The 15,103-nt window shown below is 44.5% G+C and overlaps 1 protein-coding gene across 1 annotated transcript in view; it reads right to left on the bottom strand.

The window, feature by feature from the left end:
* The window catches only part of TTL (tubulin tyrosine ligase), a 209,116-nt gene extending 194,864 nt beyond the window's left edge, over positions 1 to 14,252 (bottom strand). Inside the window, exon 1 of the mRNA XM_069235070.1 lies at positions 13,862 to 14,252. Coding sequence (XP_069091171.1) covers positions 13,862 to 14,018 — 157 coding nt within the window. The 5' untranslated portion in view covers positions 14,019 to 14,252. The remainder of the gene's footprint in view (positions 1 to 13,861) is intronic.
* Between the last annotated feature and the right edge of the window lie 851 nt (positions 14,253 to 15,103).

Raw genomic sequence — 15,103 nt, forward strand, 5'->3', positions numbered from 1 at the left:
AGGACTAAACATCTGACTAGAACACTGGCTGTTCTCTTATGAAGTTGTGTTCGGTCTAGAAAGTTTGAGGAATTCTCTTTAGTTGCTGTGATCATTAGGAGGTATACTGTCCTGTATTCCAAGAACATGCCAAAGACCTACAGTGTCCAGTTGCTTCATGTGTTCTTTGTGTCCAAACGCCTTATAATAGAAGAAACAGGAGGTGAGGTGTAAGAGTAGTAGGAAATGACATCCAGTAAACACTGTTCATAAATGTCTGCCAATATTTTTTCATGAACACAATATTGAGATCATGTTTCGTTAAGACAAGGAAAGTCAACATCTCTTGGAAGTTAGATGTTCCTAGTACAGGGAGAGTCAAGTTTTGACTGATGCTGTCTGTAAACAGCAACCCACCACATGACAGGCTCCTCTGCCTGCTGTGACCCTAGAGACTGTCAGAGCAACACACAGGAGTGGCACACACTGACAAAAGCACTATCAAATACTAGAAGATCACAGCAATGAATAAGAACTATCAGCTAAAGTCAAGGATTGTGGCAGCATACCCCTCTGCTAGATCCTGTCACCACATATCACTGACTCCCAAGAGACGCCTACACTGCAAGACCAATGTCCATTCAAATTACGTGTACTTTGCAGAGCACACCAACTACAAGTCTTACCTTTGTCCAAGATACACACCTGGAAGACAGAGAATTTGCTATACTTTTATTGAAACACAAACATTATGTAACATGGTCAAAAGACAAAGACAAAAACAAAAAGTATGAAGTTGCAATTCATTTTTGTCCAACAAGGGTTAAAGTCATCCATTGTTGCCTCTAAATGGGACAAAACTGGGAGATAGGTACAAGGAATCACTCAAAACCAAAACAAGATGCTCTCTCATCAACATGTGATACTACCAGTGTGCCAGATATGCAGGAGAATGCTAGAAGTTCCCTAGGAACACATGAACAAAACCTAATCATTGGCAACAGCTACAACAGTTTCCTAGGTAACTTCAGTGATTGGAATTTCAAAAAGCTTATTATTATTATTTTTTTTAAACAAATTTGTTTATTGGTATTTCAATGTTTGCATATCTGTTTTCACAAAGCCATAGCATGGTACGTGGGTATATCATTCACTTTACTGAACATTCTTTAAGTGTCTATTACATGCATTATAATACCGCTACCTCAAGATAACTTTTTTGCAGTCATCCCAACATGTAGAATTGGAATGACAACATCTTAGGTGTCTCAATGTCTCAGTGGCATGTTTGCGAGACAGGGAGTTGTTTTTCATCAATTATAGCTTTACACACCTGTATATCTGTCTTCCCCTATAGTGTAGACCAATAAAGAAATACGAGTAAACATAACTAAATACTCGGATAAAATATTAACTTGCCCATACCTATGTAAAACGTCCATTGGTTTGTGGTTGCAGTTGCCGGATCGTTGCGCATCTCTACATGCCCTGCCACTGGTCGCTGTCCGGTGGGTCCCTTATCTCAAGCACAAGGAGGGTGAGAGGGAGCCGGGTCAAGGGAGACCGCTAGGCAGGCCGTGTACGGGCAGGGGAGGGTCTCCACCAAGTGTGTATGACCACTGGGGATAGGCCAGGGGCTCGTATTGAACCGGTGTCCCCTCGAGAGTTATCATCTGTGGCAGCATCTAATGTCTCCCAGGTGTCTACCATCTCTGCCCATATGGGGGCTACTGGTCTGCGCCTCAATCCACTCATTTGCTCCCTCTGTATCACTCTTTCTTCTGCCCTCACCCAGTGTGTAACGTCCACTACACATATGGCCAGCCTGGGCCCCTGGTTATTTTTCCAGGCTATCATCACTCTCCTGTGTGCCAGCACCAATGACAGGTCCGCGAAGTGGCTAACAGTTGCCCCCACCAACGTTTATGGAGGCGGTCTGCTTCCACCCTAGTACGGTGTGACTTATGTAACATAGCAATGTGGACCCCTCTCCTCTTCATGTATGTAAGTGTTTTATGACGCTTTGACGCAGTGCCCATCCCTCATATGTTCAAGGACATCAATTTAAGAGTAGTGTCAGTGTGCACCATGGATCTATTATGTCCCCCAACCCGGGTCTCTCAGCTGAGCCCCACTCCCTAATATGCCCCCCTCGATCCCAATCCCACACACATATTTGGGCATCAACAATAACAATAACAGAATTTCAAAAAGCTTTTAAGAACAAGAGGGACAATGTAGTCATTATGCAAATATCTCCTTTAGCAAACCCAGATAAATAAAAATGCACATTTCATTCACACACACACACACACCACCGTCATTAAAGAACCATCTGACTTCTTAAGATATCAATTTTGCATAATAGACAAAGAAATCAATCTGAGTATTTTATTGGACCATGCACTGATATTGATCACAAGGAATCCTGGAATAAGTGTGTATCACAACCCAATATGACTCTCTTAAGCAACAAGTCCTTTACTCAACATGTTACCAACTTCTGAGACTTATTTGTCTGAAAAATGAATACCAAGACATCTCTAGAGAAATAGGATGGGATGCTAGCAAAAGCACCCTTAAATGCAAAATTAATAATTACCTAGCTACAATTAAATAAACATAAGAGATCAACTCAAAGAACCCAAAGAAAAAGACCAAATACATAAACAATTGCTTCAAGCAAGAAAACTCAATCAACTCTCACCAAGCTCATTAATATTAAATTTGAATCTAAAACAATATTTACACAACACATCTTTACAGTGGTATGCTGAAAAAGTACATATTGGTAGAGAGGCCAAGTGTGTATCCAAAATCTAACTTTTTTTTTTTTTTTGGTTTTATATTGGAATTTCTGCTGTATCGTAAGTAGCAAGTATTGAGTATTTGATTGTTCAGTTTAGACAAATGTCTAAATAAACATACTTTGAAAACTACAACCTACCTGTAATAAAACTGACAAACACGCACATTTGTTATATACAATCTAGGTTTCAGTCGGTGCCCTGTTAAACCAATCCCAGCACTGATTCTACCTTCAAGGTCGTGACTTTGTTCGCCTGCTTTTGTAAGTAGGATCCCCCTGTATGAAAACTAATTAATGTGTATATATTAGGAATGCCATATCTTCTTGTATTAAAATCAGAAAAAACCCTTTCTGGTCTTTTGCAAGTTATTGACAAGATTTCTCATGCAACAATTATGTAAGGTGACAATGAATCAACCAGCACTTCGACTTTCACTCCATCTATCACAGTGTTGCCCTTGAGTTATATACCCAGCCTTTCATCACTAGCCCTTGTTCCTGCTCTTCACCTCATTGATGTTCCTCAGACTCACAAATACACATCTCTTACAAGCACTCGCATGGCAATCCTCTTGAAAGCGTGCTCATCATTAATCAACTCAACCTTTCACAGCCCAAATTCTATCCGTCTCCATCAGATAATGCCATCAATCACCTATCAAGTGAACATAACCTTCTGCTGTTTCAACCAAACCTACATTGCCCAGTACAAAACAAAAAAAGTTTCTAGATTAGTTTCCCATATAAGCAACCCGATTCACAATCACCTTGCCTTATCAACTAAGCTCTCCTGACTAAAAACAAATCAAGCAACTTTGGAAGCAAACTTTGACACCCTCACACTAGGTGCCTTAGTCCCATAGCCTCGAAATCCACTCCAAGAGGTTTTTTAAGGCCATGATTCTGAGCTGCCTTCGTAACTGGAAGAAGTCAGACATCCTTACACCCTTTTCAGTACAAACTATCTTGTAATTCTTTTAATGATGCCCAATAAAACTTAACCTAAGTACTTTCAAAACGCCCCAACTCCACATTCAAATATCAAACTGTACAACTGTTATCCACCATTGGATTGCTCTATTGTCTCTCCTGCTTGAAACCTCCAAAACAGAAACTTTCTTCTTCCCAGCCTCAGCTGACCCCAAATCATTACCTATTATGGTGTCCTTCATTCCAGATATCCTTGCCTATTACCTTTCAGCCCAAAAAATACTATTGTTTACTAGAACATGTTCAGAATCATCGATAGCATTCCCTGCCATGGCTGCTAGATTCCAGCTGCACAAGGATCAATACCCAACTTGAATTCTGCATTGTCAAATCACTTATTCACATATAGATCATGAGCAAATTAGATGAATGAAAGTTACAACCCCTTTCAGATGGCCATGGGACAAGCAGGGTTACTGGGAACAACTACAGTGGGTTGTGGATTTTAACTCTTGATGCCCCTAACAACTGTGGGTCTTGAGCATCTGGACCCAGTATTACCCCTTCAGCACTTGAATCTCAGTGGTAGTGTGGGTCACATAGTCTATGCCTCTTCCGGGATGTAGGTGGAAGATAAGCAAAGGCACAAGACTCAAAATACAAACAGTGACCCCCAATAATCTGATTTTCCAATCCAATAGTTACTTTTGGGTAAACAAAGAATGATTTACTACACTCACAAAGTACATTACAGCATACTAAATAAAACACTCTACAGTCTCTCAGTACGAGAGCTCTACTACTGTCCTATGCAGTGTCCTCTGGATCCTCCCTCTCCCACCTCTATGTTAACAAACGTGTACCTTGTGGTTTACGGGAGGCCACCCCTCAGGTGCTACCATCACTAGCAAAGCGTAACAAAGCCATATGTTGGCTCTGAAAGTTCAGCTCCATATGGCTTTAATATGCCACTTTTGTGTAAGTCTCAAAAGGCATGCTGGCCCAGCTCCAGTCTTACCCAGCTGAACCATAAGGAAGCGTTCTGGAGTGCACTTGCCCATGCTCCACTGATAAGCATGATGCATGGCGTCATCACAAGTCAGCTGGAGTGGTGTGCTGAGATGGTCGCAGACAACCGCGGATTCCAGGTGACTTCTTCTTCTCAGTTTGTACAGGGAAGGTGTTGGGATATTAACAGTGATGTGTCTTTTGCTCTTTGTTCCAAGTCCCGCTGATGATCAAGGGAACTTTTCCGATCCATGTGACAACCCCAACGGAGCTAGTGGCTCCCTCCTGGAATACAGGGGTCACCATCAAGGGCAGCCACCTCAATGATGTTAGTTCAATGGTCCTAACAGTCCTAGTAATGCCCTTCTGGCATAACATGGTCAAAGTAATAGGCGAGTGACCCAAACGTCTCGGTGTCCATGGTGGGGGTCACCAACTTCCACAAGAGGGAGGACAGCTCCCTCTCACAACAGTCCCGCCTCACACTTTGCTCACCAGGACCCACTTGCCAGGATCTCCACAGGGCCTCATTCCCTCCAAGCTCTTGCTTCCTCCTCACAGGGAACACTGGTCTTGGCTGGCAGGCACATAGTAAGTGTTCTTGGCTTCCTCTGTGATGGACCCTAAACCAACTGGGAGACCAACAGATCTTGGTCCCCAGTCCTGGTTACAGCAGCTAGAAGCTGTGATGATCTTTTCTATGCAAATCAACAGCTTGTGGGATTTATACTCCCACTTTTATAATACATATCCAGATACAAAAGTGTTTTTGTGGCTGGTTCTCTGAAATTTGTGTTGTGGGCGTGGAATCATTTGAAGTGCTCTCTCCTCTGTCTTGCCCTTTGCAAAAGGGACACTCTGCCACAGCATGAGTGGTTTCATTTTTGAATGACCCACAACACAAGCCAAATAAGTAACTGGGGATTATATCTGGCTGTCTGTGTCCACTGAAATATGTCCCAAAAAGGTCCACCGCTTTAAGATTCCCCTCCACCATGATTCCTTGGTCCTACAGTCCCAAACTTACCAGACCCACCATCTCAAATGACCAGTAACTCTGGCTCTTCCTGAAATGAAAAAGACATTTGATGTGCACGGAGGATGCTATACTCCTCTTCCTCCAGTTCGTACATTCCGAGCCCAGCCCTCAGGAATGTCAGCAATGAACATTTCCTGTCAGGTGGATACAGTCCTCACCTCCAACTAGCCTTTCCAGGCCTTGAGCTTCCGAAATAGAACTCACAGGTCTTGTTATGTACTATGCCTAGGCATGCACACATCCCAGAACACACACACACGTATCACGTGCTGCTTGGTGCTATACACAGTCATCATGTAGGCCAAAGGTAAGTTAAGAACACTGCAGGGGAACTTTAAATGAGTGGGCAGTAGGCACCACTCCAGTGACAAAGGCAACAAGCACTGGCAAAGCCAATAGTTCTCACCTATGCAAGAGCTATTGGCTTTGCCCAGCTAATGGCCACATTGCATGCTGAGCCTTCGCACACCAAGGCGGAAGAAGCAGAGTCGGAAGCTTCGCCCCCCTCCGGATGCCGAGACAGCTCCCCCATACACTCGCCAGACAACTGAATTAGGAACCAGGGCATAGGCCAGAACCATTTAACTGGTATTTATTGCGCGACAATCATCAGTAGTATAGATCACAGAACAGCGGGGGCTTTCAGCACAAGGAGGGGGATTGGCGGGCGGCGGACTTTTGGGGGGGGGGGGGAATTAAGAGTTACATAAGTTACATGTTAAATTCACCTCAGTATACTGTCGAGGGCGAGACCACACTACCGTTCACTATGTACTTCGACATTAGTATCCAGACTACATCAGATAAGAGATAGGGACCAAGACGGAAGGAACACTGAGTATCTATTTATTAAGGTACCGCAACAGGAAGAGAGATTTTGGTATGTGATATTCAACATAGCTAAGATTTGGGATTTAAAATACATGCAAACTGTCAATCCTTTACTAAAATGTACCTACATGCTTATATTGTGAAATCAATAAAAAAAATTAAATAAAAGAAAAAAAAGCTATTGGCTTTGCCAATATGTTTCAGCCATGTTGTACACCAGCGTGGCTGCTGTTCAGCAGAACTAAAAGTCTGTGGGTGGCGTGGAGTGTTACAAAGTGGCTTACAGCATAGTGCTATGGAGTGGCATAGCGTAGACCTGAGTGGAATGGAGTAGCGTGGAGTGTTATGGCGGGAGTAGAGAGTCGTTGAGTGGTAGGCGTAGAGTTGAGTGGAGTAGACTGTATTGCTTAGAGTGTTGTAGAGAAGAGGGGCCTAGAGCAGAGTAGATTGTCAGAGTGGACTGGCATAAAGTGGAGTGGCGCAGGACAGTAGAATAGCATATAGTGTAGAGTGTTGTAGAGTTGAGTGGCATAGAGTGCCAGAGTGGAGTAGTGTGCTGTAGAACAGAGTGGAGTAAAGTGGCATAGAGGGAGTTGCGTAGAGTGAAGTAGTGTTGTGGAGTGGCATAGAGTAGAGTTTCATGGAGTACAGCGTCAGAGTGAAATATCAGAGTGGAGTGTCTTAGAGCGGCCTGGAGTGAAGTGGAGTAGAGCACAGTGTTGCAGAGTAGATAGGCATAGAGTGCATTGGTTTTGAGTAAAGTGGGGTAGAATGCATTGGCGTAGAGTGCTGCAGAGTAGAGTGCAGTGGCGTAGAGTAAATTGTTTCAGAGTACAGTGAAGTGTCAGGGAGTGTTCTGGTTTAGGGTAAAGTGGAGTGGAGTGGTGCAGGGTAGAGTGCTGAGGTGCAGAGTGACAGAGTGATGTGGTGTAAAGTAGAGCGGTGTAGACTGCAGTGGCATGGAGTTCAGTGGTGCAGAACAGATTAGAGTGGCGTGGAGCGATTAAGAGTGGAGTGGCGTAGTGTGCCAGAGCGTGGCGTATAGTTGAGTGGTGCACAGTAGAGTGCTGCAGTGGTGTGCAGTACAGTGGTCAAGAGTAGAACAGAGGGCAGTGATGTAGAGTGCAATGGTGTAGAGTGGTGCATCATGCAGTGGCATAGCATGCAATGTTACAGAAAAGAGTGGCATTGAGTGAGTGGTGCAGAACAGAGTGGGGCAGAGTAGACTGGTGCAGATGCATAGTACGCAATGTTGTAGAGTGGCTTAACATGCAGTGGCATAGAGAGCAGTGGCAGAGAGTAGAAAGGAGTTGAATTCAGTGGTGGAGAGAGCAGTCTTGCAGAGTAAAGGGGCGCACAGTAGGCTGGCACAGAATACAGTGGTACTGAGAGAAGCGCTGGCGATAACAGTAGTGCTGAGTAGACTAGACCGGGGTAGCGTGAAGTGGCGTGCAATGTAGTAGCATAGAGTGTTGCAGAGTAGAGTACAGTAGCATAGAGTGCAGTGTAGTTGGCGTAGAGTGAAGTGGTGTGGAATGCACTGGTTTTGAGTGACGTGGTGTTGACTGCATTGGCTTAGAATGCAGTGGTTTAGGGTAGAGTGGCCAAGAGGGCAATAGTGTAGAGCAGATTAGTGCAGAATAGGGCGGTGTAGAGTGGAGTGCAGTGGTCTGGAGCAAAGCGGAACAGAGTGCAGTGGCAAAGGGTTGATTGTTTAAGAGTGGAGTGAAGTAGCGTAGATTGGAGTGGTTCAGGGTAGAGAGCGATGGCACAGAGTAGTGGTGTTAGAGTGCAGTGGCATTGAGCAGACTAGCATAGACTAGATTGTTTCAGTATATAATTAAGAGGTGTAGAGTTGATAACGAGTTGTGGATGCAGTGGTTGCGGTCTGCTAAGAGTATACTGGTGGTTCACATTGTTAGTGGTTTGCCAGTGCAATACAATTCCTCTCAGGTCGCCTCACTCAGTTTTGGGTGGGTAGTTTGGATGAGGTCAATTGTCACAAAATGGGTTTTGCTGCTCCTTTAAGTGGTGCCAGTACACGTCCCAATGCAGATTCAGGCATGACTGCGAACTTCAAAGGGAGATATCCTGTGGTGCAATGTTTTGGGGTCGCACAATGGGGATGGCAGGGAGCTCAATTTAGGGGGACAGATAAGGGTCGGTCAGATGCAAAAGGTGGCAGGAAAAGGAGCCTACATTTATTAGGTTTCAAGTTTTTAGTTACTGGTTGCAGTTGTATTCCCAACAAGAGGCAAAATGTTTGTATTGGGGTTTTCGGCTACGTTTTCAGGACTCAAGAGAACGTAGGTTGGCGAAGAATTTGAGATCTGCTTTGGAGTACCTGGAAACAGTGAGAAAAAACTGACTAAGGAGGTGTCTCAGGGAAGGATTGTGGGACCTTATGATTATTGGCCTTTCCCTGAATTGACTATCTCTCCTTTAGGAGTGGTGCCAAAGAAGAAGCAAGGTGAGTTTCAGTTAATCCATGACTTATTTTGGCCCCTTGGTGAGTCTGTTAACCGTTTCACACCTAGTGAAAATTCATTTGTTCATTACGCCTCTGTGGATGAGGCCATTATTGGTGAGGCTTTGTGGAGTATGGGGCTGTAATTGCAAAATCAGATATTCAGTCACAGTTTAGTCTGTTACCAGTGCATCCAGAGGTATTCTCTTGGTTGGGATTACAGTTTGATGGTCTCATTTACATAGATAGGATGCTGCTGGGCTGTTCAGTGTCTTGTTCTTTGTTTGAGACATTTAGTACACTTTTTGCAATGTTTCTTTCAGTTCAGTGAGATGTGTCAGGTTACTCACTACTTAGATGATTTTCTTATTGTTGGCAGAGGTGGATCAGGTGACTGTTTGAGGGCGTTGCAGCTTTTCCAGGCTGCAATGCACAAGCTGGGAGTTCCTTTGGCCCCAGAGAAGATGGAAGGCACAAGTATGTGCATTACATTTCTGGGTATTGAGTTGGATTTTCGTTTTGCCTGCAGACAACGTTCAGGCATTGAATTTGCTGTTGCAAGAAGCGGTGAGCTGTAAAAGGTTGGAACTGAGGAAACAGCAATGCCTTTTAGGGCATTTGAACTTTACATGTTGAGTGGAGCTAGTTGGCTGCGCCTTTTGTACATGACTTGATTTCACTGTGAGTGGTGTGGTTGTGCCCCATCATAAGGCGCATTTGCGAGCAAGCATTTGGGCTGATTTGAGGACTGGGATTTCATTCTTAAATGACTTCAATGGTGTTACTGTGTGTTCCAAAGATGAGTATTGGTTGCAGCAGATGCAGCTATTTTCTGATGCCTCAGGAGTGCATGTCTTTTGCCTTTTCTCGGATGGACATTGGGAGGCATAACAGTGGCCTACAGCATGGGCGGAAGCAAAACAGCATTCCATTCTTGCAATGTTTCCCTTTGGTGGTGGCGACGGCGTTATGGGACGAGAAGTTAGCCAACAAGATGGGTGTTTTTTCATGTTGACAATCAAACAGAGGTTAACCTGGTGATTTCGCAGAAAGCTCAGGATGAGAAAGTGTAGAAGTTGTTGAGAATTTTCCTGTTGGGATGTCTAAAGTTTAACATTTTGTTTAATGCCAGATAAGTACATGGGGTAAATAATGATATAGCTGAAGAGCTATCTCTTGGCAGAGATTCTGTGGGCTTGCAGCTGGAACGGAGGAGGAGAAGATAGAGATGCTGCGGGATCTATGGACATTGAAAGAATGAGGATGTTACAATTGATTGAGAACTCACTAGCTGTTGCCACTCGTAAGAATTATTCACAGGCTTGGTTCAAATTTGTACAATCTGGTGCCCTCATGAGGGGGAGAAGGGCCATTGGTTTTCTGGCGACAGAGAGAGGATGTGGTACGCTTTATAATGGCACAGATTGATTTGGGCCTTTCAGCAGTGACAATATCGGGTAAGATGGTGAGCATTTCCTTTCACTGCAAGATTTTCTGGGGTTATGATCCTATGGAGGGGAGGTTTGCAAACAAATTGTGGTCAGTTGGGTGAGGGAGGGTGGTGCATGTCCAGACAAAAGGAGACCGATATACTGTAAGTTACTGGGTTGATATCCTTGGTGAGTTGGAAGGGATTTGTTTTTCTTTTTGGGAAGTGGCCTTAATTTTGTTTTGTATGGTTTGGAGGTTTCATGGGGTGTTGTGGGAAAATTGCTGAGCATAAGAAGCAGGGAGGGCTTATTTTGTACCAATGTCAGGTCATTAGGTTATTTTGAAGAAGAACTCTGCACCAGTGCGTCGGTTTTACTTTTGTCTTTTTCTAAGTAGCAAAACACTTCATGTTTTCATCCATGAAGATGGGACTAAACTGACAGCTTGTCAGGTTTTAGCCATTTTGAAATTGGCTGTAGGTAGGTTGAGTCACAAGAGTATGGCTCACATTCTTTTAGGATCAGAGCAGACACTGAGGAGAAACAGAGAGGTCTCTCGAAGGAAAGGATAATGAATGTAGGGAGATGAGGTCTAACTGCTATAAAGTGTTATGTCCGTTCTGGCCTGGTTTAAGGCATTACATATTCTAAAAGCTTTAATGAATGTTATGCATTGTATCAGTTGGAGGTTGCTAATGTGTTTTCTTTTCCAGTCTGTGTTGCACGGCCATGCATTGGTGTTGATAGTGGGTCATTCCTTGGTCCATTGGGCGGCAAAGTACGCAGAGTCTCTGCATTTTGGGCTGCAGCTGGGGTTGGATGGAGCTCGAGTAGTGGTTTGGTGGTTGAGAAAAAGTCGGAAGAGATGGAGCGAGATTTTGGGTAAGGTCTCTAAGAAGTTGCCAGGAGGTTTTGTCCAGATTTGTTAGTTTTACATCTTGTAGAAAAATGATCTGGTTGGTTTATCGGGGATTGGTTTGTTGAAAGTAATGAAGAAGGATTTAAAGAGGATTCAATAAAATGTGCTGGTACACACATTCTTTGGACAGTTAGTGCCCGGGAAAAATTGGAGAGGGCAAGGAATCAGGGTGCTATTGAGAAGCAGAGGAAGAAGATAAACGGCAAGATGAGAAGGTTTTGTGTTGCATTTGATATCTCTGTTTTGAGGCATGCAGATACTGTGCAAGAAGGCGTTTCGCTTTTTAGACCGGATGGTGTACATTTGTTTCGCTTAGGCAATGAATCTGACATCATGGAATTGCGTTTGAAAATTGCTGACCTATTCAGAGAGAGGTTGTGGGATTAAATTTAAACGGAATTGCTCTCATGGTTCTTTTGGTAAGGCAAGAAAACACTTGAGTTTTCCTGGTTGGCGGGCTAGAATAAATTTGTTGGATGTGTGGAGGCAGACAGGCAGGGCAATGAAAGATCAGGGATAATGACCAAGGACCAAAGGGATGGAGGGGCAAGGATGACAACGGAAGGTGGAGGGCATGTCAGAGGGATACAGGATTTGGGGTACAAGGTTGGGGTGGGACAGGTCATCTCTTGGGGGGAGACTTCTTAGAGGGGTGGTTGGGTGTTAGGTGTGTTTCAAAGTATTAGTAAGGCTGGTTAGTTTTATAAGGCACTTGCTGAGGTTTGATTATAAAATTGACAGACATGTTCTAATACAGCAGCCTTTTACCCCATTAACAATAGTTAAGTGTTGTTATTTTGTGCCATCTCAACTGACGGGGCTTGGGGGGAGATGGGATTGCAAAGTGTCCCCACAGGATAGTCGGGCGTGGTGGTGGTCCAAGAATGATCTGTGCCCCGATTGGTTAGTAAGGGTGGGTAGGTGGCTTTTTAATGCTGAGGAAGTTTGTGGACGGCCTCTCTGGTCATTGTCACTGCCAGGGGCAGGGCTTGGTTACGGTTTGTCATCCCTCCTACTCACCCCCTTTTTTTATGGCTAATTTTATTAGTTGGTTCAGAAGTACTGAATTTGAGCTTGGAGCTTTTTTGATACAGGTCTTTATGAAGCTTGCAAGCTTTGCTGCTGGTAGACTGATCTGGTATTGAGCAGGCTAGAAGGCATTTGTTGGATGGGAGGAGGTTAGAAAGGCAGAGCAATAGGAGGTCAGGAATATTGACCAAGGATCAAAGGGATGGAGGAGCAAGGGTTACAACAGAAGACAGAGAGCATGTCAGAAGGGTACAGGATTTGGGGTATAAGGTTAGGGTGAGAAGGGTCATCTCTTGGGGGGTGGCTTCTTAGAGGGGTGGGCAGCGTGTTAGGTTTTTCTCAAAGTATTAGGGAGGCTGGTTAGTTTTGTACGGCATTTGCCAAAGTTTGATAATAAAATTACCAGACCTGTTCTATTAAAACAGCCTTTTACTTCTGTAACAATGATTGAGAGTTGATATTGTGTGCCATCTCACCCGATGATAGATGAGGGGCAGCTTCACACATACAGTCAGCAAGTCAGTATGACAATGCAGTGCAGATCTGATGTCGGCTTAATGACTTTCAAAAAAATGGGTCCCCCGAAAAAAAGGTCGAGGACTTCAAAATGAGTGGTATGGAATATGTTTAAATGACAAAGAAATAATGGATATTGGCAGTGTCGCAATCTAGCATATTCTGAAAAAAGCATAAGTAAATACAAGAGAATAATAAATGCAAACACAGAAGGAATGACAACAGGATACTTGAGCAAACTTGGCGAATCAAGAGGTGTAATAAGAAAAACACGGTAAAAAAAAGAAAAAAAAACTTTTCAGTTCTTTGTGAGACATACCAAGCATGCAAAGCATCTATTTCGGAAGAGATTGTTCTTAACATGTACAATATCCCTTCTAAAACGTGGCCCCTAAAGCGGGTGGTCAGAACACCAAGAAACCTCCTACCCTGAAAATGTCCCTCCTACCACCATGAATGACATCATCTACATTAAGGATTCCAAAAGGAGACCGTTCTTTGTGTCACGCAGTCCGACAGGGATTGTAACACTTAACTGCTATGAGTACACGTTAGACCGAATAAACCGTTTAGATATATAGTCAGGGGAAATTATATATGTCGCGACTCGAGACAACTTCCCGCTCCCATCGTGACTTATTATAGACCACGTCTCCCCAGTTTCTTGCAGGGAAGGGCCCCACCCAAGCGAAACGTGCTGAATCTCCTTCGAAATATTAAGAACACGCGTGGGGAAAGGTATGCCATGGCCAAGCAATCTGATATTGTTTCAAGAAGTAGGCAAGTGTAGGGTAAAAAACAGGTAGAAATACGGGTGTGTGCGCCTTTGTTGGGGAGAGTTGAGGATGAACACACAGGGTGTTGAGCTGGTAGGAGACGGGAGCATTGTCTGAATGGTCCTTACCAAGCCTCCCGAAAGGCAGCCGGTTCCTCTCTCCCAGCATCAGGTTGAATCTGGGATTGTCCCTCTTTAGCCTCCTCCACTTGCCGGTGGAGAGGAGGATCTTGGACACCTCTGCATAGACGCTGCTGTTCTCGTCCCGCACCACAAACGTGTACATGACTCGAGCTTCGGTTCACTCGCACCGCGGCCAGCGCTCCGGGATCAGAGAGGAGAGCTCTGCAGCAGCCGCACCAAGAAAGCTGTCGAGGCGTGCGGATCCCGAGCCACAGCCATCAGTAGCTGATCCATGGGCCTCTCGCTGGCACACCGGCTGCTCCTCTCTGCTAGGGCACAGAGTGGCAGCTGCACCCGTTCAGTCATCCCAGACCCCGCCTGCTCCACAACAGACTGCTGCAGCCCGGTGCAGTGACTGGAAGAAGGGGCGGATGTGTCCCTCAAAACCACACCCCCGGGCGCCGCCCACGGGCAGCGACTCTGTTGGCAACCGCGTCTCCAAAAGACGCCCAAACACCCAATTCATTCACCGCTATTTTGTCCATAATTCCGCAAAGTGTAATCAAAGCCATGGAAGGCGCAAACGATCCATATTTAACCAGCCACGCAGCACGCATTTTAATGGAAACAAATGTCCCTGTATATCATGTCCTAACATCATAGCTCCACGTTAGCTCAGCCGCCCACAGCACTTAAAAAAAAAGTATACAACTGTCCCAGACTCTAACCAGCCTCGCGTCCGTAGTCCTTCTTCTTTTACTTTCCTTGCAAGTGACTGATTCTTGCTTTCGATTTCAGCTTAGAAGCTTTAATATAAAGAAAAACTGTTTGGTATTCACATATGGCCGCTATGAAAGTAACACAAAGGAAGGACATGTATGCCATAAGTCCGAGCCTCTCTCGCCCCCCCTTTTCACGCCCAACCTCTTTCTACTTCTAGAATAGAATAGAACTAGAGCGTAAATGGAGCTGACTAAATGAGTCAGCACAGACACCATGCTGATGGTAGTAAAAGAAACAGACTCCAGCACTTTCTTAAGTAGCTGATGTAGTTGCCGGTGACAGGTTTCTTTTATTATTTTTTGCCTTAACATGACATTAACACTGATATCTGTAGCTATGTTTACTCACGTTTAGATTGACCACAGCTATCATAGGCCTGCATTTTTAAATGGCTCTTGTAGTTTCCGATGTTTACTTTGTAACGCACAAACATTTTATTTCTATCTGAAGCTGGTGTCCTAAGTA

The sequence above is a fragment of the Pleurodeles waltl genome, chromosome 5 (assembly GCF_031143425.1).
Source record: "Pleurodeles waltl isolate 20211129_DDA chromosome 5, aPleWal1.hap1.20221129, whole genome shotgun sequence".
NCBI classification, from domain to species: domain Eukaryota; kingdom Metazoa; phylum Chordata; class Amphibia; order Caudata; family Salamandridae; genus Pleurodeles; species Pleurodeles waltl.